The 27,993-nt window shown below is 33.6% G+C and overlaps 1 protein-coding gene across 1 annotated transcript in view; it reads left to right on the top strand.

The window, feature by feature from the left end:
• The window catches only part of LOC129232449 (ankyrin repeat and protein kinase domain-containing protein 1-like), a 57,068-nt gene extending 29,789 nt beyond the window's left edge, over positions 1-27,279 (top strand). The window contains exon 7 of the mRNA XM_054866594.1: positions 26,283-27,279. Coding sequence (XP_054722569.1) covers positions 26,283-27,279 — 997 coding nt within the window. The remainder of the gene's footprint in view (positions 1-26,282) is intronic.
• Positions 27,280-27,993: the final 714 nt, after the last annotated feature.

The following is a 27,993-nucleotide window of genomic DNA, read 5'->3' as shown; positions in this document are numbered from 1 at the left end:
CAATTTCTAAAATAACTAAGTTTACTTTTAAACACATTCAAGTTCAAATTCAAAGTTGAAGTTTAAATTCAAAAATATCTAAGTTCAAGTCCAAAATTTCAAAAGTTTAAGTTCAGTTGAAGATGGGACTGGGCCCATAACCTGTTATAAAATTCAAAATTACTTATCTGTTTCAAAGAGTAGAAACCTTTCTATAAAAATCCTTTATTTAACATGAACACCACTTGCTTCTTGCAAGAAAAAAAGGCAACTGAATACATGGTGAAAAATAAAAACATGTTGCTGAAAAACTAACAGTTGGAAAAGCAGTTACATGTGTACATACAACTGTATGTACATGCAGTTACATGTGCATCACATGTGTGCCAACACCTGATTGGTCAACAGCCAGGAGCTAATTTGAATATCAATGGACCAATCACATGTTGGCTACAGTTAAGATACTAAAAAATTAATTTATATTCAATATAATTTTATGTTAATTTTAATAAGTAATTAAATATATATTTTATTTATTTATTTTTTAACATGAAAGAATACTCTACACGTACGCCCTTGAAAAGTGCTTGAAAAAAAAAAGTTCATTTTCAAGTGCTTGAAAACCTTGAAAAAGTTTCTTGGTGCTTAAATTCTTTCAAAAATCATCGGATTGTGCTTAAAACCTTTAATAAAGTATTTTACTAATGCTATTTTCTGAACATGCGTTCGATTTGCAACATCGCGAAAAATCGCTTCCCTGTTTGGGAATTCAATCCTTTTCCATCTTGTAAATATTTTGAAGTTTTTTACGATCGGAAGTTATTTTGACGTATAGTACCTCAGATTAGTTTATTTTTTGTTTAATTTCCATGTCTAAAAAAGGAATTATTTTGTAAACCATAACAACAGTGAACTTTCCCGAATTTCGCGAAAAATTTCTCTTTTTTGAAATCTTTTACATCCTGCAAATATTTAAATATTTTGGCTAATCGATTGATATTTTCGCATATACTACCTCAGATTAGCATATTTTATGTTTAATTTTAGTAAAATATTAATAAATTTGTTTTGTGGAAAATATGCCAACGTTGAACTTACTCAGACTTCGCGGAAAATTGCTTCTCGTGTTTGAAATTTGAATTTTTTTGCATCTTCCAAATATTTAAATATTTTGGTTAATCGGATGTTATTTTCATACATGCTACCTTAGATTATGTTTAATTTTATGATGTATTTTATGTTTAATTTTAGTAAAAAATTAATGAATTTATTTTATGGGAAACATGCCAGCATTGAACTTGATTTGTGACAATTTGCTTCTCTTGTTTGAGGTTTCAACCCTTTTGCAACTTGTAAATATTTTTATATTTTCTGGCAATTAGAAATTATTTTGACACATGCTACATAAGATTAGCTTGTTTATATTATTTTTAATAACTAAAAAGTTAATTATTTTTGTTTTGTTTAATTACATATATACTTGCTTAATTTTGCAATTTTGATTTTAATTTTATCATTAGCTAATTCTTGGTTATTGCAGATTTAAAAAAAAATTAATTTAAGCGATTGAGCACTTAACATTTTGACTTAAAGTTTGTATTTTAATGATAAAGTTGAGTTATACAATTTTGTAAAGTTGAATTTATAAGTACATCATTCTTTTATGTCTGCTAAAATAATTAAGGTATATAACACGGGTGATTGTGTTTTGGTTATTTACTGGAAATCCAGTAGAGTTCGTTATGCTTTCACCTCCCTACTTCCAATTTTCCCCCTTTACCTCAAATATTCAAAATTACTACTTTTGTTGGATTGTGGGGCATTTGGAACAGCTTACCAGAAGAGGCTGTAATCAGCAAAGGGGTAGATAGGGGTAGATAGCTTAGCCCCATTAATATTCATTGGGGTCAAATAAATTGACTATGACCAACCTAGTTAGGCCCTTTGCTTGTTGCTGGTTATCAACAGGCACTTATCTGTGCAATATTTTAACTTCATAAATTATTTTAACATAAGAAATGAATTTTATATGTATCAAAAGTAATTGCTGTACACATGTATATTTAAGTAATAGGGGTCTTAATTTTCAAAATTATCCCCCGACCCCGATTAGCTCGGTGAAACTTACAGGTGATTTTGTATGAAATCGATTGATTGATTTATACTTTGATACCCATAAATAATTATCAAAAGTCTAATACTATTAAACTTAGTGCAACCAGAAATTACCTTCTGGGTTGTGTTTTTGATCCTAACCGCCCTTATATGTGTATGAACCACTATCAATCAAAACCTCTTCTAGCCATTCCATTGAATTTAGGCATTGTGGTTTCTTCTGATAAAAATTAAAATCACTCAAAAAAGGTTCTTTTTTTTTATTTATTTTAATTTTTTTTACAAATATTAACTTTCATATTCTATAAAATATACTTCTTTGAATGTGAATATTTCAAAATTAAACCTCGTAGCACCTGCCCCTCTTTATGACCAAGTTTTGCAGACATTTGCAGAAAAACTTTCAACACAGTTTTTTTTTTTTTTTATCAGAGTCTGTTGTTGTAGAAAAGGCAATTTTGTTTTGCTTTACTTTTTTATATTATTACCTATTTATATGTTTGCATTGAATGAAACCTTCATACAATATTTTTAGTACAAATTTATGATATTGCCTTGAAAAAATTTTTTTTTGCCTTGAAAAGTACTTGAAAAGTGCTTGAATTTTTTTCTCCCTTAAGGGTATGAACCCTGATAGATCATTTCACAAATTTTGAAACTAACATTCAGAATATATCTATACATTAGCACTTCAGAATGAGTTTCATCTGCAATGAGTATTAAATCACCAATATTACAATTAGTTATTCACAAATAAATATGTTTCACAATCAAAATCCTGCACTTCTGCTAGCTTCATGGTTTGCATAACAGCTGCATTTTCAAGAGCCATCTGGTATTTTCTGTTTACTATGAGCACTAATTTTCATTTTAAAAGCTTTGAAATTAGATGAAAAGATGAAAAACTTTCAAACTTTAATTTGCCTAACAATTTTTATTTCAAAACAGAGGGATTTTTTTAAACTTTAAAACCTATTGTTTACTTCTGAAAAGTAGTGCGGTTTATAGAGAATTGCGTTATACAGGTCGGCGTTATAACGGTCTTCTACTGTAATATATTTATGGCTACTAGTTTTGGAACATTTGCTGGTAAATTATTTGTTGGTTTCTCTGTTAAATTCGGTAAAATTCTGGGGACAAAGACGATATAAAAGCCGTTTTTATAGACAATCGATGGACAAATGAAATTTTCCCGATATCACGGCGGGTACTATACGATGCTTGAAACGTCTTTCTAAAAATGTAGGGCGCAATTTGTTATTTTTGAACCTCTGTTGGTGTATATTATTTTCGGGCATTGTTTAAAATCTTCAAGAAGAACATTATTGCCGCATGTATGTAAATTAGTTTCACTACATAAGAAGAGGCATTTCTGTGTTTTGTTTGAGATTGAGATTCGGAATTGCTAGTATGCTGCCTTTTATTTTCGCTGAATTGTTTTTAATAAAAAAGTTACTGTTGTATAAATGCTTGATGTTTGTTTTAAACGACGAAACTGCAACTCTGCTATGTTGGAAATTTTTCCAACAACCTCGCAGGACTTGGGAACTAAAAAAAGGGCAGAGCTCTGCACCCTTCAAAAACGGGCTGGCGGGAATAGGGTACTAGCGTGCATTAAATAAAAAAGAAAGTGATGAAAATTGCAGCAATTTACTTCCAAATAAAAGTACAATATTTTATTTTATTATCTTATGAAGTAAAGTGGTAGGCATTATTACCCACAAGAAGGCCTCATCAGTGGTTACCTTAAATAAGCGATGACATACTAGAAACCGGCCGGCTCAAAAATCCTTATTTGGCTGTTTAGCGCTCTCAGTAGTGTTCACTCTAGAAAAAAAAAGGGCAGGGTGCTGGTCGGCACTATTTATTATAAAAAGGGCACTATTTTAATGTGGTCTTCCCCCATCCAAGACCAATGACGCACCTCTCAAAAAGTACTGACCCCCCCCCCCCAAAAAAAAGAAGAAAAATAGCATCTTAAAACACCTTGCAAAAATTTCATCCATTCCTCTGTACCATGAGCACCCCCCCCCCCTGGGGGGGGGCGTGCACAGCGGGGGCGGGGGAGAAGGGACAACTGTTGGGGCTGGGCCTGATCCTCAAGGGGGTCCAATATTTTTTAAACTAGGGGTGAAATATAGAGGCAAACAACATGGAGGGGGACCCGGAAAAGTCATTTGTGACGGGCCCTAAAATTTCTGTGCACACTCCTGCCCCCCCCCCCCATCGCCACCATTGACTTCAGTATTGAATATCATTTCTTCCAGAAAATGCACTTGTCTTAACGGTTAGATTGCCCCCCTCCCCCTATGCCAACTAAGCACATTTTTCAAACTCCGTAGGAACATTTAGCTAATGCTGAATCTTAGCTTTGGGTGTGTTTCAACAATTTCAGGCTATAATTGTGACTACTTTTCCTATAAGAATAAAAAATTCTAGGCATTTCAAAATCCTTTGAATTTCAATGTATGATGAACAGTATTTAATTACGGATCCTCCCTTCCTATCTAAAAACTGCCTAGTAATGTGTTTTATGCCATTAAGTATTTTAGTAGACATCAAAATCATGATGAATGTAAATTCAACGTTTAAAAAATATTATACTTCAAACAGAATAATTATTAAAATAATGTGTGCAGTGCTTCAAAAATGCAGTCGTAGCAATATGCAAAACAAAAAAGGCTTTATTTGAATGCCTATTGTTGGATTTGACACAACTTCATGACACAGATGTGTTTGCAGGTGTATGTGCTACCCAAGCAACTGGGGGACAATCCACGATTTTAATTTCACTGACAATTTTTATGAAAATTTAATACATCAGCATTTTATTTTTGTGATTTTTTTTTAAATGCAATATTATAGTTATATATATATAGTAAAAAGAAACAGTAAAAGAGAGATCATTTTAGTTGGAAAAAGCATAAGTATGTCATAAGTATTTTTTAATTATGTCAATAAGTTTTTTTTTAAAATAATCTGTTAGTATACAAATCGTATTCAAGGATAATACAAATACTCAGCAAAAAGGAATGAATGAAATTTCCCTGGCAAATTTTACACAGAACAATATGTTTCCATTTCAAACGTTCTTTTTTTGGGAGGAGGGGGCTAAAAAATTCAAGATAACAAAGAAATACCCTTGTATTTCGGTTCAGTAGACTTTGTACTGTGTACTACTTAGAAAATAATCAGAAAGTTCACCAATCAGAACGAGATGCGAAAAGATAGCTTCACAATCACTAGCAATGCGCCAAAATTAGCTAAGCCTAATTTCCACGTGCAAAAGAAAAACGGACACAAAGGGCTGAAACGCTACGAAAATTGCCTATTCATACGATGTTTATTGCTCAATTCAACATTCTATTTCTAAAATAATTTTTATTTTGGTGAAGATGCCGTTTTTGTTACATTATTTTCGTTAATCTTCCGATTTTGCAAGTGCGATTTCGGGGAAGTGATAGTTATAAATGGGGTAAAATCAACCTGTATTGAACGTTGAAATTGTTAACTAGAACAATAAATATGAGTTTTAAAACGATAATTTCACAAACTTAGTTATTTAATTTTTTTATTTATATATATTTTTAAAAAAAAAATCGCGGATTAATTCAACAGGATTCGTGGGCCCCGTTTGGCTCGCGGGCCATAGGTTGTGCATTCCTTAGACTCTAAGCAATTCAAGCACTAAGTTAACTTTCAAAACTTTATCAATCACTTCAAAAGAAAAAAAAATGCTCTTTCCAATCCCTTTACAAGGATTATCAGGAGCATACGAACCCTGCTTCTGTTCTGTTTTGCAGGAAAAAAGAAAAAGAACAGCCTGAAATATTTCAGTAAACTTCATATTTTTTCGGCCGGCATCATCGTCAATAACCGTGTATTTTCAAATCAAGAACCGTTTGCGTTTGCACTCGGACTTTTCGAACAAGAAATGGAGCAGTTGATCTGCATCTGTTCTTGTCTGACAAGTAGTACCCCTTCTACTTTTCCTGGAACTGGCGCCCCCTGGTCCTACAGATGAAAATAATATAGGAAGACTACCTACCACCCTCTCTCTCTCATTGCTGATTCTCAGAAACTCAAAGATGGAGAGGAATTAAACAATAATCTCTCCCCCGCCATCGCGGACGACCAAACACCTTCCCTCACCCTTTCAAACCAATCCTCAGCAGAAGGAAGAAATCTATCTTTAGTTTCCAACTGATAAGTCTGTTAGAATTCCGAGAATCTCATCCCCTCTTTGCCTAGGTGTTTGCATCTCCTTTTATTCATGGGGCCATTTTCAAGGTGAAATTCTGGGGGACAATGGCAAGACATGAGCATTTTTGCAGACGATCGCTGGACAAATAAAATCGCTCCGATATCGCTGCGGGACCCAAAGATGCTTGAGGCATCTTTTTAAAAACACAGGGTGCATATTGTTATTCTTGAAAAGGGCAGGGCGCATTTTGCGATCTAAAAGAAGGGCAGGGCGCATTCTGCCGATATGGAAAAGGGCAGGGCGCTGCGCCCTTCAAAAATGACTTAGCGGGAACACTAGCTCTCAGCACTAGCCAACGCGAGCGACGATTTCAAATTAAGCTTCAAATTCTTTGCCTTTTTTATTTTTCACTAATGCTGCTGACAGCAGAGTTCACTCTGAATTTAGTAAAACTCCTTTTCATAGTTAAATTGAGTATGCAAATAATATAAAATCATTCTTATACTATTACACTGTACTGAAGAATAAAAAAGAAATGAAAATCTTTGAACTTCAATAATCTAATCAACAACATAAAAACAGGTAAGAAATGTTGTCTTCTTTTTCCAGCCATCAATGGCTTGTTCTTTCTTGCAAATTGCATTTTTGCAATGAAAGAAATAGTTACAGACCCAGTGGCAGAAAGTTTTGTAGCTGTCTGTGACAAGCTTTTAGAACTTCATAATCTGTCTGCAAAATTTCGAGCGTGGTTTCAATTTCAATAATAAAAAAAAAAAGTCTTTTTTTAAAAAAAATAATTATTTTTGAAATAAGACAGGAGGCGCTCCGCCCCCCCCTCCCCCCCCCAAAAAAACTAAGCCCAAAATCTTTCTCAAATTACCTCCTCCTAAAAGTTTCAATGGTGCAATCTGACCCCCCCCCCTGTCCTTGGTTGGCACCTGACATTTGCAAACATGTGTTGGCTATCAAACAGGGGTCTGTCCAGGATTTTTCACATGGTCTTTTTTTTTTTTTTGTGAAAAAGCAAATAATTTTGTGGGGGGGGGGGGGGGAGGTGCGGAGTAAAATGAAATTTCAAAATGGATGTTTGTGTGAATATTTTTCTTTTTTCGATTATATTATATTTTCTGTTTAATAATTGAAAAAGGAAAAAATCAAGCAATGGTTGAGCATTTAATAGGACCCGACCAATTGTTGAACCATCGGCCTGGCTGATGCATCGGCGCCGATGGTTCAACAATTTAGGCATCGGCATCGGCGGCCGATGCTAACTTGCAGGAAACATCGGCCCATCGGCCTTAAAAGACATCAAAAAGCCGATGGAATTGGCCGATGTTTTAGAAAAAAAAAGGGACCTTTGTTGTTTTACTTTTTAATACAAAGTAAAAGGAGTTATTGTTTTTACATTAAATTGTTTGCTTAAATTTCAGTATGAATTTCTATTTTAGTCACCCCTGAAAGAATTTTTAATACTGCATTCAGGTACCAAACAAGTTAATCATTGCGTTGTTTCTTGCGGCTGGATGTACGTATGTATCTCTTATAAGTCATAACTCAAAAATGGTAAGGTGTAGAAGGCTAAATTTTTGCATGTGGGGTGTACGTACGTTCCAGTTGTGCACTTCCATTTTTGTTTTCGATCGGGTGTTCTAAAAAGCCTATTAACTGATTTTTTGTGGCTATTAATTACTTATTTCAATGCAAAACTAATATAGCGTCTCAGACTGACGATCATTTGGTGATATATTGCCAAATTGGAGACCATGGAAACAACTATGAGATGGCGAAACCGGTTTTGTTTCATTTTGTTAGATTCCCGTTGAACCGACGGTAATTTTTAATTTTTCGATATTTGTAATATGAATCACAGTAATGTCTTTTCTGTACCGCTTCGTCGGAGCTACAAGTTTGGGGCCCGTCGAAATACATTTTCGACGCCCTATTCCATCCGCCATTAGGGGGCCCTATTTCTCTATCACAAAAGTTGTAAAACACTTATCATAAGCATTTTTGAACTCTTATTTTATGACTATTTTTTGTATTTCCGAGAACACTTGCGTGCCCCTCCTCCCACTCCCTCAATTTCTGAAATTAAACTCTAGTTATATAATTCTTAGTTGTTTAAAACTAACACCATTCATAAAATTTGAGTTTTTTTTTTCCAAGCTTTATCTATTGTTTAGGAAGAATGTAGAGCATTAATGTAAGCAATTGATTAAAGACGTTTTGAATGGTGACATATTTCGGAAATCAAAGGGACTTTTAAACTTTTTCTTCGGAAGTGCTGAAGTAGATTCAGAAACTCCTCGAGGCATTGGTGGTAGCGGTTCTGTACTAAAAAAAATGAGGCCGAAGTATAATGTTGTGAGTTACTCCAAACTCAGAATGTCCAAACTCAGAATGTGACCCCACTAACCAACCCTCGTCGTTTAAAGCATTTCTTAAATATTTAGCAATTATTTATTTTGCTCTAGAAATGTCATTTTGCGTAATTCTTATACTTGTTTCGCCTATATTTCGTAATGCGCCACCTTTTTCGCATCATTAACAGCGATTGATTTTTTTTTTCTGTTGTAAGTAACTATTTTAATGTATTTATATAAAATCAATGAATAAGTTATTTTCGTTCGCATCATATTTTTAATAATATGTTATAGAAAAGTTTCAAGGATTTTCTATTCTGCAATTTTTTAAATTTCGGAAAATTATTGTTAAATTGAAAAATTTAATTTGAACTTGTTTGCAGTGCTTCATAAAAGATTAAACAATCAAATTGTTCAATAATACGTGAGCAAACATCAGATTAAGTAGTATATGTATTCAGTTATTAACTTGGTGTAAATATTGAGTGTGTTTATTGTGGCTGCGTTTTACGAACCTCGCTCTTTTCATGGCTATTCCTTTTTTACGCAAAATTTATGTCACTGTTATAGCTTTTATGAAAAATGCAAACTTTTCTATTTATAAATTTTAAATAAGTATAAAAATATTCCAATTATAATTTAATATTGTAATTTATCTGTTACCTTTTTTGTTTGATGACTAAAAAATGTCTACGTGCAATCTTTCCACTTTGATTGCGTTTGTTGACGGTTTCATAGTTTATTATTATTTTTTTTTTGAATGATTAAACAACATAATTTAATGTTTTTTAACTATGTTTAGTGTATTAAATGCATACATTATTACAGTATTACTGAAATTTTACTTCTATGTTCAATCAAAAAAAAAAAAAAACAGACAAACAAATCAATTGGTTATTAAACAGTCTTTTTGTTTTTCTTCCTTGTTTTTTCCTTTCTTTTTTTTTTTTTTTGGCTCTTGTTTTTTGTCTTCCATCATACAGCAGTCAAAAAAGGAGAAGCATAACTACACCCTATACAGATTGTACGTAGTACGGTCAAAAAGTTCGGGGGACAAGTTGTATAAAACCTTACCAGAATAATTCACATTACTGAAGCACATCCACCTTCAAAAGGTCACCTTGAGTCAGTATGTATTTCTGCCAGTGTTCATATAACTTTTAGAAACACTCCTGGAAACCATTTTTCGCTATCTTCTGTGATGCAGCTTTATCTTCTCCTGAAGGAAGAAAGCGGCGTACATGCAAATTTTTTTTTGTTGAGAACAGGTAAAAATCACACGGAGCTAAGTCCGACGAAACGTTATGTAATTTGTTTGTCATATCAGAGCATTGACCAATCGAACCGTGCATACTCAACATGAAAGTCGCCTTCTTCCCCACGATGAAGTTAAAGAAGCAGCGCAAGAGGCCTTACAGGAAGTTGCGATAAATGTCTTCCAGGAGTCCTTCTAAAGGCTATACGAACGTTGGCAGAAGTGCATAGTCGTTCAAGATGACTATTTTGTAGATAGATGTACTTCGGTACTGTGGTAAGGTACTGTGGTTCAGGGTAAGGTTTTATACAACTTGTCCTCGAACTTTTAGATCATACTACCTACGTATGAGTTTTCAACTTACTATTTCCTAACGTTTTTGAGGGACGCAAGTTTACGCGCATGAAGACATCACAAGAGAATTAGCGATAATTAATTAAGGAGGCGTTCAAAATGGAGATTTCGGTCATCTATATGTTCTTAGGTACATATGCATGTACAGATGTGCTGAAAAAACTTGTGAAGTTTAAATTTGGTGATCGTAAAATAGAAATTTAGGTCGAAATTTGATTTTTTTTGTGTGATTACAATTTTTATTCGTAGAAAGGAAGTAAAGTGAATTGAATCAATGATACTTTAAATCCCTGAATATCTTATCAATTTATTTCTGTTAGATTTTTTTGAGCAATCACGATTGCTTATTGTTTTTATTTGACTGTCCTTGACGTTAACCTGATTTTATCCCCCCCCCTGCCTCCCTCTACAGCACTCCAACCCACCGTCCTATGCAGGCGCGGCCCCTCCGGTCCTGAGCAATGTCTCCCGAAATCCGCTTCTCCTGGTTGGTGGCGTCCATGTCTTACACACTCACACACACGCGCGCGCCTATATGCATACACAAGTCTATGCACACACAAGCCTACTCATGCACAAGCGCCTATACACACAGAGAGATACACATGCCTACGTCTATACAAAGGTCTACGCACACACAAGCCTACGCATGCATGCGCGCCTACACACACACACAACTATACACACGTAACCTCCTAGGAGAAGTGTCAGATTTGGGGGGACAGGAGCAGTTTCTAGAAACAATAACTCCAATAAGTAGGGTCCTGTCGCCTCGTGATGGCGAAAAACATAATTTGAGTTTAAAATATCAAAATTCAAATTATTATTTTTTTTTCCATCGGCCATCGGCAATCGGCCATTTGGAGGAAAACAATCGGCCATCGGCTATCTTTGAACAATCGGCCAACAATCGGCATCGGCCCATCGGCCAAAAAAATGCCATCGGTCGAGCCCTAGCATTTAACTCTTTGAAACTCTTAAAAATCTCGGAATTTTGTTAAAAACATTTAAATTTCGTGATTTCAATAAAAATAAAAGGAGAATTTATTTGCTTACCTCTTAACAAAGCGTATTAAACATCAAAAATTCGAAAAATCTGATTCTCAAAGCGGATGCAAAGAGATTGCAATTCGCAAAGTGAGGGCTCCAAAAGTAAAAAACGGCTCATAAAAGAATTTTTTTTTTTTAATTTTAGAATTGCATTTTAGAGGCTTATGATAAACATATCATTTGTGTCTATCTGCACAGTTGCAGCAAAAACTAAAATTAAACCATCTATTCAGCATTTAAATGTTTGACTCAAACAAAAACGGAATTTCGTTTTAAAATCTTGAAATGATGGTTTTAATAGACTTTTTATTTATTTGCCTCCATATAAAGCGAAGTTAGCTTGAAAAAAAAGAGTAAAAGTTCGATTCTCATGTCGGATGCAATCAGATTGCATTTTTCAAAAATGAAAGCATTAAAAGTATAAAAACAGAAAATAAAAACTTTATTCAAGAAAAATAATTTTAGAACTACCATTTAACAGGTCTGCATGATGAATATTATTAATATCTCTGACACATTCACCGAAAATTTGGAGTCGTGAAAATAACAAGGATGAAGGTTTAACACCAGACGCTAAATGGCGATAATTTTAAAGCTGGTAACCCTATCTGAAGCGATCACATTTTAATTCGCTGATCTTCTTTCAGTTGAAATAGGAAGCTAAAATTCTTCCAGTATATTACTATCCACAAGTCTAAACACATTGAGTGGTGTCCTGTTTTCTAGGAGAAACCTTTTTTTTTTTAAGAGTATTTTTGAACCACCCTAATGTACTAACACAAGTGAAGCAAATCTCTACATAGTATAAAATGAAGTCTCCAAAAAGCGTCTGTGTGTTTGAACTCGTAAAACTCGAGAACTACCCGGCCGATTGCGCTGAAATTTTAACAGTTCGTTCCTTTAAGTCCTGAGAAGGTTTGCAGACCAGTTCGAAAACAATTCGATGAATAGTTCTTTTTTTATTCCAATTTAGGCCCGATTTTCACATAAATTCCCGAAAATGGGGTGAAAAATTACTTACACATATTAATATTACACATCGTTCGAAAGGGTAGAATTTTCCATCATAGGCGTAGCTAGACTCGACTTTCGGGGGGGGGGGGGGTTACTTCTTTTATATATATATATATATATATATATATATATATGTGTGTGTGTGCGTGTGTAAATTTTTTTAGTATTGAAAAAAATAAGAGGCAGTGAATCTTGCATACTTTGGAATGGGGTGCCCCAATTCCAATACTTGTGTCAAACAAAACAAAACAAAAGCAAAGATTTTTTTTTTTTAATGTTACGGAAAATTCAACTTTTTTTTTCTTTTCCCTCCATTTAATTTAAAGAGAAATTTTCTAGCAACGGTCTTGTCAAAACCAGTCTATCCAAATCAGGGGGAAAATCAAATATCTGATGAGCGCGTTCCGTTCATTTCAGTGTGACTGCTTAATTTAGAGGCTAACACATATCTACAAAAGCTGGCAACCCTGAAAACTAATAGATACTTACATTTCCGCCTGTAAACTGGATGTTTGACTTTCAATCTCATCCGTGGTCAGACTATAAAGACTATTTTTACTAACTTGGTTTGCACTAAAAGTATGAAACAAAATAAAACTAGTATGTTGTGGCCATCACGAAACTTTCTTCAATATTTTTCTTTTTTTTTTTTTTCTGATCCCTCCCCATGCTTGACGAGGAAGCAATATTCCCAACAAAAACAAAATTACACATGCAAAAACTTGACGACTATCCCAATGTCTGAATTATTGCAAAAGCAAAGCAAAGAGCGAAAATTGAAAGTTATTTTAAAAGCCTTGCTTGAATTAATTACAAATATTTTATTTGTTAACAAACATAAGATGGCAACAGTTAAAAATTTTAAATCATTGAGATAATATTTCCTATCATTTCCATACAATTAAAATCACGAGAAATACGCAGAAGACAATCTATTACGATTTATCTTTCTTATTGTTGCATTAATAAAAATATTTTTATTCGCAAAAATAAAAAAAATAAAAAAATCAACACCTCTTGGAGCGATCGGCGTCAAAATTGAACCAAAGCCTGTTTACACATGGATTCACATATATTCCAAACTTCAACCAGAACGTAGCATTACTTCTTCAGATAGGACACTCAAAATGGAAAAAAAGAACGGGTGATTGCGCTACCCCCTTTTTAGCTGTTGACACCAAAATAAAATCAGTTCTTATACCCACTAAGGGCTACTTGCCGATAAATTTTTCTTTCATTCCGTTCATTATTTCTTGAGATACAGCAGTCACAATTGACGACAAAAAACGTTCTATAGCTCAACCCCCGTTTGAGTTATTGACACCAAAATTGAATCAGCACCTGTTCCTGTTAATACCAGTAGGGGAAAAAGGACAGTTCTGCGACAGCCGGCGGCTCTGCGGCTATGCATCTGCAATCCGGCTCATAGCCGCCTCCCACTCCCCCCCTCCGACCTTGGGGATGACCTTGGGGTTGACCCTCCCCACGACCGGGGCCGCCGCGAGAACCCGTAGAAGGTGACGAGGGTTTTTCCCGCGTTTTAGATATTTTTCCCGCGTTTTCGGACTTAGAATATTTTGAACTTGTTGTCATGGTATCCACAAAGTTTTTACTTTTTGGATGGCAACACTTGTTTGAGTTTCGGTTTTGGAATGGCAACACTTGTTGTCATGACAACCAGAGTTTTGGGATGGCAACACTTCGTAGAAGTTTTCGGATGGCAACACTTGTTTTTCGTAACCTTTTACGAGTTTTGGGATGGCAACACTCAACGTTTCGGATGTGAATATTTTTACGCGAACTTTGAAGATTTTATTTTTGCAATGCTCCTGGCGCCATCTATTGAGAGGTTGATTTTTTATTTCCGGACTTTGAATATTTCTGCGAATTTAATTATTTTTATTTTTACAGAGTGTTGAAGTTGGGAATCGAACACCCAAACTTTGAGTTAGCAAAAACGTATGCTAACCACTATGCTATATTTTTCATTACTCTTTCAGTCTTAATGTGAATCTGTACCATGACAACGAATATTACAATTAAATTAATTTTAAAACCATCAGTTAATTTACTCTTTAGTACTAATCATGGCATATCATTAACTGAATTTCAGCTCATAATTGAAACTATCATCATTATTATTATTTTTCATAATAACAAAGTTTTCACTTAAGTAAAGATTTATTTAAATACAACCCATTCGAGATTTTAGATTTGGTTCAATGCTTTGTGGACTTGAAATATATTTTAAACTTTGATTTTCTTTTTCATGCATTTCAAACTTTATCATTTTTATTTTTTCTAACTTGTTAAATTTTCTTAACTAATTTCATTTTTCTTTGTCAAATTTACAAATATTTTTTCTAACTTGTAAAAATTTCGAAGAAATAATTTTCTTAACTAATTTTTTTTGACTTTCATACAACAAAATATTTTTTCTTACTTGTTAAATTTTCAAAGAAATAATTAACTTAAATATTCTTTCACACATTTTGAACTTTAACGTTTTTTCCTGTCATTTAGCACTTTGATTTTTTTTTTTTCACTATTTTAGCGTTTTTCAATTATTTTCAGTCTTTAACTATTTTCTTAACTTTTTAGTCTTTAACTAATTTCAAGCATTTCAGACTTAGATTATTTTTTCGTGATTTCGATTTTTTTTTTTAGTATATTTTAGAGTTTGATCATTTTCTCGCTTGGTTTTACTTTATCGTTTTTTTTTTTCCCGATATTTTTAAACTTAGAAATTTTTCACAAGTAGTGACAGGAATCGAACCTTCAAATTTTTCAAAACGTTATCATGTCTTCAATTTTTGCAATCATGTCAAACTTGCAATCAATTTACTCGTAGTAGTAATTAACACTTATCATTAACAAATTTTCTCAGATTTTAAAAAAATCAACTTAATTAATTTTTTCCAGTAAGCAAATTGCGCACTCAAGTTACATTCCAACACTGCATATATGTTTCAAGAGTTTCATTGAATTTATCACATTCCATTTAATTAACTCTAATAATTACTTTTTCATTAATACTTAACTTAATCATTTTATCATACATTTATTCCAGTTACAAAATTATGCTTAAAAGTTATTTATTTTTCTTAGCACAAGAGATTTTAACATGTTCCTACTAAAATGCTTTTCACTCTAGTTTGAGTTTACTAAAATAGCAACTCATTTACGATTTAGATTCATTTAATCGTCTTTGATTCTTTTTTCATTGTTAATATTTTAAATTATCACATACGTTATTATTTTTATACATTTATCCATTTAATTTTCGAAAATCTACAATCAATTTACTTTTCGTATTAATTAACACTTATCACTATCAAATATTTTCATGAATTTTAAAAAATTATCTTCTTAAATAATTTTTTACTGTAACCAAATTTCCCACTCAAGTTATATTTTATCACTACATATGCTTTTCATGAGTTTCACTTAATTTATCGCATTTCATTTAATTAACTCTAATAATTATTTTTTATCATCGATATTTAAGTTAATCATATTTTCCTTTCTTTATTTTTTTTTCATGCAAACACTCTTGATGGAATAAAACAAAATTTTCAACTTTCATGAATTAAATCCCCTCTGAATATTTTATTTTACTTTACCATACTTTACTATTTTACTTACTGCGTTTTACTATTTATCATTCATTACAGCTTTTCCAAAATATTACTTTACAACCAACCAATTTCATTAACAGAATTTTCATTACAATTTATAAATTTCACTTTTATTTAATTATTTTTACCTACGGTAAAATAAAACACATAACACAAAAATGTTAAACATCAATGAAGTACCCAAGAAATGTTAAAATTATAAGTCGAGTATCAAAACTTCATGTCAGCAAATTTTAAAAATAGACTTACCGAAAAATAACTTCTACTGAAATTCATTTCAAAACTTGGAATCAATTTACTCTTAGCATTAATAAACACTTATCATTAAGAAATTTTCATGGATTTTAAAAATCAACTTATTTAATTTTTTTCCAGTAAGCAAATTTCGCACTCAAGTTACATTTCATCACTTTATATGCTTTTCAAGAGTTTCATTTAATTTATCACATTTTATTTAATCAACTGTATTAATTATTTTTTTGATTAGTATTTAACTTAGTCATTTTATCGCATAGTGTTTTACTTTATTATTTTTTTTTTTCATACAAGCACTCTTGTTAGAATAAAACAAAATTTTCAACCTTCATGAATTAGAATCACTTTGGCTATTTCATTTTCCCAATAATATTTTACTTTAACAACTAATTTCTTTAACAACTAATTTCTTTAACAAAATCGATATCATTTATTTTAGTCTTTATCCTTTTCGAACGATACATTCAAATGGACAGCTATACGTTAAATTAAGAAACTTAATCTAAATTTTGACAAATTAAGTTATAGCTAAATACTGACTAAAATTAAGTACAAAAGACTAACCTTTTTGGGGTGAAATCCCTCAAGTACCAGCTATCGCGAAGTTATTTAAAAACAGTGAATGAAATTGTAATAAGTGGATTGTTAATTATAACTCAATCTCACAAAATTACAATTACATGCATGTTTTATTTGAAATCGCTGCATACGGCTGGCTGCCCATCGTCGATTTGCAGAACGCATGCCGTGATATCGCAAATCAACTCGGCTGTTGAAAGAAACTACCGTAATCCCACAGCACTTCGGATCGTCCACACACACGCATCGAGGCGAATTGAGAAAATGACTTTATCAATATTGCTATCTACCCCTTTACCGATAACAGATAACAAACCCCACGTGCTAGTATTATTCACCACCTGGCCTACGTCTTTCAAGTGATGTCACTGTTTCTGACCAATTAAAATTAGTTCACGTTTCTCAAATATCAAGCACATAGATCGGCAATACCCTGATGTCAGGTTTTTCCAAACAAAATTTTAGATTTTAATTCGTAGTTTCGAATTAATTTCTTTTTCATTTCAAACTTATAAAAAAAAATTTCCAGCTTGTAAGAATATTTCTTTCAAAAACAGATTTTTGATTCAAAACAGTATTTTTTCAAACTTGTAATATTTTTCTACTTAGAAAATGAAATCAAAAATTTTTGTTTTCTTTAATCATATAAAATGTTTTTAAGAAATAATTTCTCAAACTTGTAATATTTTTCCACTAATTAAAAAAAATCAATTTTTTTTTCTTCAATCATATAAAAATAAATTTTTAATCTTACAACAGTAAATTTTTCCGCAAAAATATTTTTTTTCAAATCAAAATAATAATAATATTTTTTTTGTAACATATTGTTTTTTTTCCTTTCAATCTTTTTTTTTTTTTTTTTCAAAAATTTTCAAACTTACGAAATAAAATTTTTTCAACTGAATCTTCAAACGAAATGCTTTAATTAAATTTAAAACTCAATATCACTTTACTCTTAGTATTAATAACCAATAGCACTTAACCATTTACTCTTTGCACTCTAAGTATTAATTAACACACACGCATTAGAAATAATAATAATAATGTTTAAGATACTTACAAATCACTTACTCAAGCTTTCAAATATCCATCTAGCATGTTATTGTTCATTCGTGTGAGGGAACTTGTAATAAAACTTTACTTATCAACCGAAATTATAAGCGAAAATATCGCATTTTTTAGCACTTAATATAATCCTACAATTAACAAATTGGTTTTAACTTTGAATTTAAGAAAAATAAAAACTATTACACACTTAGTAACATATCTATCGATGTATATTATTTCATGACAAATCACAAATAGGTGAGGATCTTTTATCGATCATGTGACCAACTAAGTTAAGAAAGAGCGTTCTTATCTCATATGAGAATTTATAAGTCTTTAATATTTCTCTTTAATGTAAGTGTATTGATACGTACGAGTTTGTGTATGTGAATATAACTGTGTATTGTTTTCAAACCATTGTCATGTTTAAGCTTTACGGTTCTAATTTTGACTTTCCACTTAGCATTATTTGAAGTCCTTCGCATGCATTAAACTATAGAAATATTACAAAAATTATATTTTCATTCAGTCTTAATTACAAAACCATACAATAAGATGAAGACAACACCGATAGTATAAAGATTACTTACAATAAAGTGCATATAAAAAATATATGTAAGAGTGATTTCAAAGTATAATCCATCAACCATATTCAACAACTCAATCAAAACACAAGTCTCTTTTAAAATGATAAACACAATTTATTCACACACACAGTAAAAGACAATTAAAAAAACTTTCATCTTTAAGTAAAACTCTTCAAAACTTTCAAGCGTATTTTTAACATCGATTGCATCAAATAAATCAGACACATGACATTTTAAACATGGACTATCAACATTCAAAGCAACGAAGTCACGAGTCAAGTTTTCCCAATTAACATTAAAAAGAGCCCGTTCGAAAAAAAAGTGTCGAACTTTCGACCCCTTGTTAATGATTCACATTCATGCACTCTCATGTAAAAAATGAATCCATTTTTACAATCCACACATTCTTTTTTAGAAAGGTAGTTTATGTTGCATATGAGCTCATCAAATAGTCACTTACGTAGAGAATCAGCCAGTTTACGAACTTCTTGTGATGTATATGTGCTGATTTTATCACATCGACAATCACAGGGATATTTTTTCTCAATTTCCGAAAGGATGTACTCTTTTAGAGTATAAGTCATAAGTTTGTCTTTGACACTACGTGAGATACAAGGGGATGCGTAGCACAATTTGTCAATCTGGCTTTCCAAAAGTAGAACTCTATCAGGCATCAACTGGAACACTTCTCGTTTCAGTTTGAACAATCTTTGCACACTAACACAGATGTTACCATTCGCACTCGACTCTCCTTTTTTATAACAAAAGCAAAATCACGGTCTTCGATTAATTTTTGATTTACATTTTTACGTAGGCTTGAAATAAGTGATCTCCACACATCTGGTTCTAAGGAAATACCATCCATAGTTGGTCGAAAAATACCATCTTTCCCACACGTATATCTTCTAATATGCACGCGTGTACGTTTCCGAAAAGTATTCACCTAAAGTGAAAATACAATCACCCAAGTGTATCATATCATCAGGCTGTGGAGAAGCCTCAATGTTCATTTTCATGTTCGTTGCATCCCATCTGTTCATCTTCAGGCTTCAAAGTTTCAGAATGATTTTCACCAGCGTTAGTCATTCTTAACTCTCATAGGATTAGGAGTCACAATACTAAAACAACTTCCTGTGAACTTAAAAAATAAATCAAACTAGGTTTTAACACTAGCTGGTGAAGAAAAATCCTAAGTACATAGAATAAAATTTCACGATCTCTTTCAAAGCTCAGAATCACCCTGAAAATGATTCTCCAAACATCCACTATAAACCAATGAATATTCACTTTAACCAATGAGAAGTGTACATAAATCTCTTGCTACTGACGTCATAGAATATCACATGAACTTTTGAGCAGAATTGAGTTGTTTTACACAGTATTCAGATTTTTAGAAAATGCCAACACTTTGACTTCCAAATTCATCCTGACCTACTACGAGTAATTTTAAGATGGTAGCAGGTTTTCACATCACATCGAATGCCGATGACGGTTTCGCATCTCATGCAAATTGACATGATCAATTACACGTGATTGATCATGTCATGCGCAAGTTTTGATACTCGACTTATAATTTTAACATTTCTTGGGTACTTCATTGATGTTTAACATTTTTGTGTTATGTGTTTTATTTTACCGTAGGTAAAAATAATTAAATAAAAGTGAAATTTATAAATTGTAATGAAAATTCTGTTAATGAAATTGGTTGGTTGTAAAGTAATATTTTGGAAAAGCTGTAATGAATGATAAATAGTAAAACGCAGTAAGTAAAATAGTAAAGTATGGTAAAGTAAAATAAAATATTCAGAGGGGATTTAATTCATGAAAGTTGAAAATTTTGTTTTATTCCATCAAGAGTGTTTGCATGAAAAAAAAATAAAGAAAGGAAAATATGATTAACTTAAATATCGATGATAAAAAATAATTATTAGAGTTAATTAAATGAAATGCGATAAATTAAGTGAAACTCATGAAAAGCATATGTAGTGATAAAATATAACTTGAGTGGGAAATTTGGTTACAGTAAAAAATTATTTAAGAAGATAATTTTTTAAAATTCATGAAAATATTTGATAGTGATAAGTGTTAATTAATACGAAAAGTAAATTGATTGTAGATTTTCGAAAATTAAATGGATAAATGTATAAAAATAATAACGTATGTGATAATTTAAAATATTAACAATGAAAAAAGAATCAAAGACGATTAAATGAATCTAAATCGTAAATGAGTTGCTATTTTAGTAAACTCAAACTAGAGTGAAAAGCATTTTAGTAGGAACATGTTAAAATCTCTTGTGCTAAGAAAAATAAATAACTTTTAAGCATAATTTTGTAACTGGAATAAATGTATGATAAAATGATTAAGTTAAGTATTAATGAAAAAGTAATTATTAGAGTTAATTAAATGGAATGTGATAAATTCAATGAAACTCTTGAAACATATATGCAGTGTTGGAATGTAACTTGAGTGCGCAATTTGCTTACTGGAAAAAATTAATTAAGTTGATTTTTTTAAAATCTGAGAAAATTTGTTAATGATAAGTGTTAATTACTACTACGAGTAAATTGATTGCAAGTTTGACATGATTGCAAAAATTGAAGACATGATAACGTTTTGAAAAATTTGAAGGTTCGATTCCTGTCACTACTTGTGAAAAATTTCTAAGTTTAAAAATATCGGGAAAAAAAAAAACGATAAAGTAAAACCAAGCGAGAAAATGATCAAACTCTAAAATATACTAAAAAAAAAAAATCGAAATCACGAAAAAATAATCTAAGTCTGAAATGCTTGAAATTAGTTAAAGACTAAAAAGTTAAGAAAATAGTTAAAGACTGAAAATAATTGAAAAACGCTAAAATAGTGAAAAAAAAAAAAAATCAAAGTGCTAAATGACAGGAAAAAACGTTAAAGTTCAAAATGTGTGAAAGAATATTTAAGTTAATTATTTCTTTGAAAATTTAACAAGTAAGAAAAAATATTTTGTTGTATGAAAGTCAAAAAAAATTAGTTAAGAAAATTATTTCTTCGAAATTTTTACAAGTTAGAAAAAATATTTGTAAATTTGACAAAGAAAAATGAAATTAGTTAAGAAAATTTAACAAGTTAGAAAAAATAAAAATGATAAAGTTTGAAATGCATGAAAAAGAAAATCAAAGTTTAAAATATATTTCAAGTCCACAAAGCATTGAACCAAATCTAAAATCTCGAATGGGTTGTATTTAAATAAATCTTTACTTAAGTGAAAACTTTGTTATTATGAAAAATAATAATAATGATGATAGTTTCAATTATGAGCTGAAATTCAGTTAATGATATGCCATGATTAGTACTAAAGAGTAAATTAACTGATGGTTTTAAAATTAATTTAATTGTAATATTCGTTGTCATGGTACAGATTCACATTAAGACTGAAAGAGTAATGAAAAATATAGCATAGTGGTTAGCATACGTTTTTGCTAACTCAAAGTTTGGGTGTTCGATTCCCAACTTCAACACTCTGTAAAAATAAAAATAATTAAATTCGCAGAAATATTCAAAGTCCGGAAATATCTCAATAGATGGCGCCACCGACGTTAAACATAGCATAAGTTAAAACATAGCAACAAGTGTTGCCAACCGAAAACTAAAAACTCTGGTTGTCATGACAACAAGTGTTGCCATTCCAAAACCGAAACTCAAACAAGTGTTGCCATCCAAAAAGTAAAAACTTTGTGGATACCATGACAACAAGTTCAAAATATTCTAAGTCCGAAAACGCGGGAAAAATATCTAAAACGCGGGAAAAACCCTCGTCACCTTCTACGGGTTCTCGCGGCGGCCCCGGTCGTGGGGAGGGTCAACCCCAAGGTCATCCCCAAGGTCGGAGGGGGGGAGTGGGAGGCGGCTATGAGCCGGATTGCAGATGCATAGCCGCAGAGCCGCCGGCTGTCGCAGAACTGTCCTTTTTCCCCTACTAATACCAACATATGGACCAAATTTTGTTTGATTCCGCCAGTTACTTCCTGAGTAATAGCAAGCACGCGTAACTCGAAAAACGTCCCATTGCTCCACCCCCCTTGGAGGAATTCGCGCCAAACACTAATGGGCACAAGTTCACATAGGGGCACATATGTGTACCAAATTTCGTTCGATTTCATGCGGTAGTTTTTGTTGTAGAGCGGCCACAAAAAACTGGTCACACACAGACGTGACACACATACACACACACATACACACACACATACAGACAGACAGACATTTTCCAAAAATGGTCGAAATGGACTCAGCACACCTCAAAACGTTCGAATCCGTCAAAATTCGAAATTCGAAAATTTGCACGAATCCAATACTTTCTTCTATATATTAGATATAGAAGAAAGTAAAAAGACTTCGTGATTTATAACCCGCAAAAAATGAAATTGCTTTTCATATCGTTATATTTATATGTTGCTTTTTATGTATTTACATTTATGCTAATTCTAAAACAGCTAATAAAATTTGAATGAAAAAAATTACGGGAGAAATATAGACAGTAGAAAGTTATTCGCTCAAATGCATACCATCTGTTCTCCTCTCAAGTCTTTATTTACATAAATATCTATTTGGGAGAGCAACAGCGATTTTCGTGTATTATAAACAGAAGTCTTTTTTATTTTCTACTTTTTAATGCGAACCAAGCTAATAGAAATAATCTAGATTCATTTCGTTTTTAAACATTTTATTCATGTAATGCTATGCAGTTTTTCTTTTGAATTAAAATAAAATTACCTTCAGAAGAGTCCGATGGGACTAATGCTGCTTTGCAGACTGTACTTCGTTTTCTTCAGATGACGTTAACTTTCTCTTTTTAGAGCAATCCTTTTTTTCATTTTAATTTTTTACTTTGGGTTTTAAAAAGCTTGTTATCGGTTTTGCTCGCTTCATTATGCAACAACTTTCACTTAGAATGTACTATTTTAAACAGACTGTACGTTTCCAAAAGAATATGCAGTAAATACTGGCTGAAAAATCAATGTGATTGCAATGGATACTCTAGTTAGCAAAGGTCATTTTGACTATGATCTATGATACACACGAGACCAGACCAACAAAAACCTCTATCGTTTCGAATTCCGGTTATGCTATCATTTTTGAATTCGAAGCCCAATGATCTTTAAAGCAGCAAACAAAAACATTTTCTTCAACTCAGAAACAGAGGAATTGTCTTCAAGAGCTGAGGAGGCATGGAAAAAAGGGAGAAATTCATTCCACGAATAGGCTTTCCAGGAAGATTAACCGAAGGACAGTCGTTTCGCGCACTTTCTTAGAAGAAGAGTAAAAGGGTGAAATTCACAGGTTTGACATGTAAAAAAATGAACATTTCAAGTTCATGGTTAAAGGTCATTCAAGTTAAAAGCCATTTCGCTCTGTTATCTGGATTAGTACTGTTCTTTGGTTGCTCTCTTTCTTAAAATTGTGATTCCTTAGAAAACCGAAATGATTGGAGTGAAAAGAAAATATAAGTTTTTTTCAAGTGATGAAAAAAGAAAAATCGTAGAATACTAGCCAAGTTAGATTTGCAGCAATTGCTAACCTCAAGAGGATAAATAATGAATCAAAAAAAAAAAAAAAAAAAAAAAAAAAAAAATCAGGGACCAAAAAGCAATAAAAGACTTTTTCTTGAAAAAGATATGCTTAAAGTTTCTTTTACTGTCAAAATGATTCCTTAAACTCGCAATAAAGCACTTAATACTGTAATAATAGAAAAAATACCTAACAAAACTAATAAAGAGGAATTTTAATCAAGAGCCCATATTGTCTTTAGTATCGATTTCAAATTTTCACCGTCATATTTCAAACTTCTATAATAAGATTCTTAAAGCCCCCGTATCTCAAAATCTCTTTATCTCGATTTTTTTCCTTTAATGTGAAATTCGATATATATAGATTCGACTGTATGCAATATTCCCACTGCGTGGCTCATAAAGTTAAACATATTTAACAATTTGCAGAATCTATGACAAAGAAAGGCTGCATATATGTGGATTTAATAAATCAATCTCATTTCTAAAGCGAAGTGTCAAATTTCACTCAATTATCAGAAAATTGTCGCAGCAGAGGGAGGCGTCTTTATGCTTGAGGGTCGCACATGGAGCAGATTTTCAATGGCTTGGGGGGGGGGGGGGGGGAGCGAAGTGAATTTTTGACCTTTGTTACTCAAAAAAAAGTCGTTTTGATTTTTTTCTTTTTTTCCTTTCTTTTCTCTCTTCTTTTTCCCTTTTTTTTTGAGACTAACGTTTCGGGCGGGGGGGGGGGGGGTTGTCCCCCAAACCCCCCCTTAGCTACGCCCCTGTTTTCCATGTTCTACGCTATTTGTTTCAATGCTCTAACTTTATTACAGCGGGAGTTATTTGCGTTTTTACCTCGATTTTTTTTAGGCTTAGCTGAAATTTAGGTACTACTTTCTTCATTAAATAAATCAATAAAAAGTGAAGGAATTGTCCCACAGCTTTCTTTTTGACGTCATTGGAAAAAGCGACCTTTTTTACTCCAGAATTAATTCGACCTATGGTCGAAAAAATAAGCTTTTATCTCGAAAGGAAAAAAAGTTAGAAGCCTTTTTAAATCAAGTTTAAGAAATCTCGATTCCATTCAAATTGTGAACCATTTTCTTTCGCATTTTAATTCCCTAAACTTATTTTGTGTTTCCATGGTTATGCATTTTAAATCCATCTTTCTGGATTTAAATTCTTAAAAATATTTTAATATTTGCCATCATTGTTTGGAAGGAAAATCATGATGTTTTTTTTTATTTGTTTTTTACGCCTGATTGTTGGATATACGTCACTTGACACAATTTTTATTTTAAAGTAGGACCGAGCAAAGCCGGGCAACGCAGCTAGTCACTGTAATAAACAATTAATGTAAATGTAGCATATCTTCTTTTTTCAATAGCGAGGAGCCACTGCCTTACATCAAGTGAAAGAACTGCCAAATAAACAATTGTGACATCTGTCTGTATCACAAAAAAAAAGTTGATTGCCAATAGTCTGAACTAAAAACTTATGAAACCTAAACCTTTTCAATTATTGCCTTTCACCCCCTCCTATCCAGTAAATTCACAGCGCTTTTAGACTTTGTCCTGTAAAAAAATCATGCATCTTTTAGCTCCACATATTTCCCCTATTTGTTGCTCATAAAGCAGGGGTGCTCCCCCCCCCCAATATTTCTGAACGCCTTTAGCACTCTTTTATTTTTAACCCTCTTTTTTTACTTATTTATTTTTTAATATTTTTTTTATTTACCTATTTAGTATTTATTTTTAATTGTTATAGTTTTAAAAGAAAAGTTCCGGGTGCGGACTCGCACGAAAAACGGAAGGTCAGAAAAATCCAAAGCTTTTTTTTTTTATTTCATTCAACAGCATGAGCAGACTGGAACCCGAAAATTTTATGGAAATCACTGAATCTGTTTTTCTTTTGTTCGATTCGACGCGGGATGACCGGACTAAGAATTCTGTTAGAATTTTTTTAATTCTATTGTTTTTCGTACGTACATTTGAAAGCACATTTGCATACTTTATTATATATTTTTAAAGTGAAAAGTATCACTGCAAACCGTGAACTGAATTATGCAAATGTTCTGTCCTTATAAGTTAAGGAAACAAGATGTTTTTGCTTTTAGAAGGTTATGCCGTTAATTTGGTTAGCAACAAAGATCGTAGATATGAAATTCATGTATGTTATAATATCTTCAATAAAAGATTTGCTTTTAAATAAGTGTCTTCTGATCTCAACAGACGGAAATTGTTATTTTCATGGTGGATGTAAGTTATAAACGCTATTAGCGGTAATATATTCTACAAATTCCTTCCTCTTTCAGGAGACCCGCGCCCGGAGTCTCCGCGTCGGAAACGGACGAGTGTGGGAGGACCGCGTTGCACCGGGCGGCAGAGGACGGAGACCTGGAGAAGATTAAAGAGCTGCTGGACAGAGGATGGGACACGAGGGCAAGGGACGGAAGGGGACGGACGCCCCTCCACTCGGCCCTGGGCAAGGAGAAGGAGGCCGCGGCGGAGCTCTTGGCGGACGCGGACTGCATCATCGACGTCCAAGATGAGGATGAATATGTCCCTCTGCAATTGGCTGCAATGAAAGGATTCGTGGGAGTCATCCGGAGACTGCTCGCCGCCGGAGCGGACACGCGTTCTGGAAGTGGAGGATACACGCCCCTACACTTTGCTCTCGACTTTAAGCGGAAGGCTGCCGCGGAGCTCCTGCTCGATGCGGACTGCATCACGGACATCGCAAACGCCGAGGGCCGCACTCCTCTGCATCTCGCCGCCGGGGCGGGATTCGTGGGCGCCGTCCGGAAACTGCTCGCCGCCGGAGCGGACACGCGCGCGGAAGATGAGGTCAGGCGGACGCCCCTCCACTATGCCATGTGCGAAGATACGGAGGCTGCGGCGGAGCTCCTGGCGGGAGCCGACGGCGAGATCGACCACCCTGACGAAGAAAAGGACACTCCCCTGCTTCTCGCTGCGGGATGCGGATTCACTGGGGTTGTGAGGAAACTTCTGTGGAGTGGCGCTCGTCCGGACCGGAACGATGAGGGATGGGGTCCCCTGAATGAGGCTTTATTTCATCGACGAGATGATGCAGCGAAAGCGATCCTCGCCTGGTGTGCCTTGAGGGGCGTCGCCCTGAACTGGGGGAATTGCCTCGAGGAAGACATTGAGAGCTGCATCGAGTTCCTCCCCCGATGCGAGGCGGAGGTCCGGCGGATGAAGGACGCCCGTGTCGCCCCCGGATCGCGGTGGTCCTACTTGTTATGTACAGAATATCAAACGCCATTAGCGAAGATATCTGACATATTCTAATACTGTCTAACACTAAGCAGAGTGAATATTACACATTACAAGGAAAGATGCTTCTGCTATAAAAAGCTTTTATTTAAAAGTCTAAAATAGTTGGTAAGTTAAAGAAATTACAATGTACGTTGCAAAACAGGATGGATGAACATTTAACTTCATACCTGTATGGTGAATATTCCATATAATACACCCATTCGGACATGAGGAAAAGAAAACACCATGCTACAAGATAGCCACACACCAAATACCACACAAACCCTCTGTGATCTTACTTCTTATATCCCACAGAAAAAGCACAGTTGATGTCTACTCATGGCGCCATCTACCGGACAGTGAGACAATGAAAAAATTGATACGTATATATTTATGCTGACAATAGAGGGTTGTTTAAATGGCAAGACCAATTATGTCTGAATATATTATACAACACTACTGGCACGTCCTGACGCGTCACGTGAGCCGGGTATCGCGGTGCCTCGAGGACGCGGCCGTCCGCGAGGCCCTGGGGAGGGGCCCTGCCGACTTCCCGATCTATGGCGACTGGATCTCCCTCGTCGCGGGGGAAGCGGAGAAGTGGAGGGCCCTGGCCCCCCGCTGGCTGGAGTGCTTCTCCCTCGCGGCCCGGGAGTTGCCCCCCACGTGCACGGACCTGGTTTTGCTGCACCTGAGCGAGCGGGACTTGCGCCATTTCATCCGTGCCTGCGAATAGCGAGCACGGTC

The sequence above is a fragment of the Uloborus diversus genome, unplaced genomic scaffold (assembly GCF_026930045.1).
Source record: "Uloborus diversus isolate 005 unplaced genomic scaffold, Udiv.v.3.1 scaffold_12, whole genome shotgun sequence".
Lineage (NCBI taxonomy): Eukaryota > Metazoa > Arthropoda > Arachnida > Araneae > Uloboridae > Uloborus > Uloborus diversus.
This window is presented reverse-complemented; position numbering and strand designations above follow the sequence as displayed.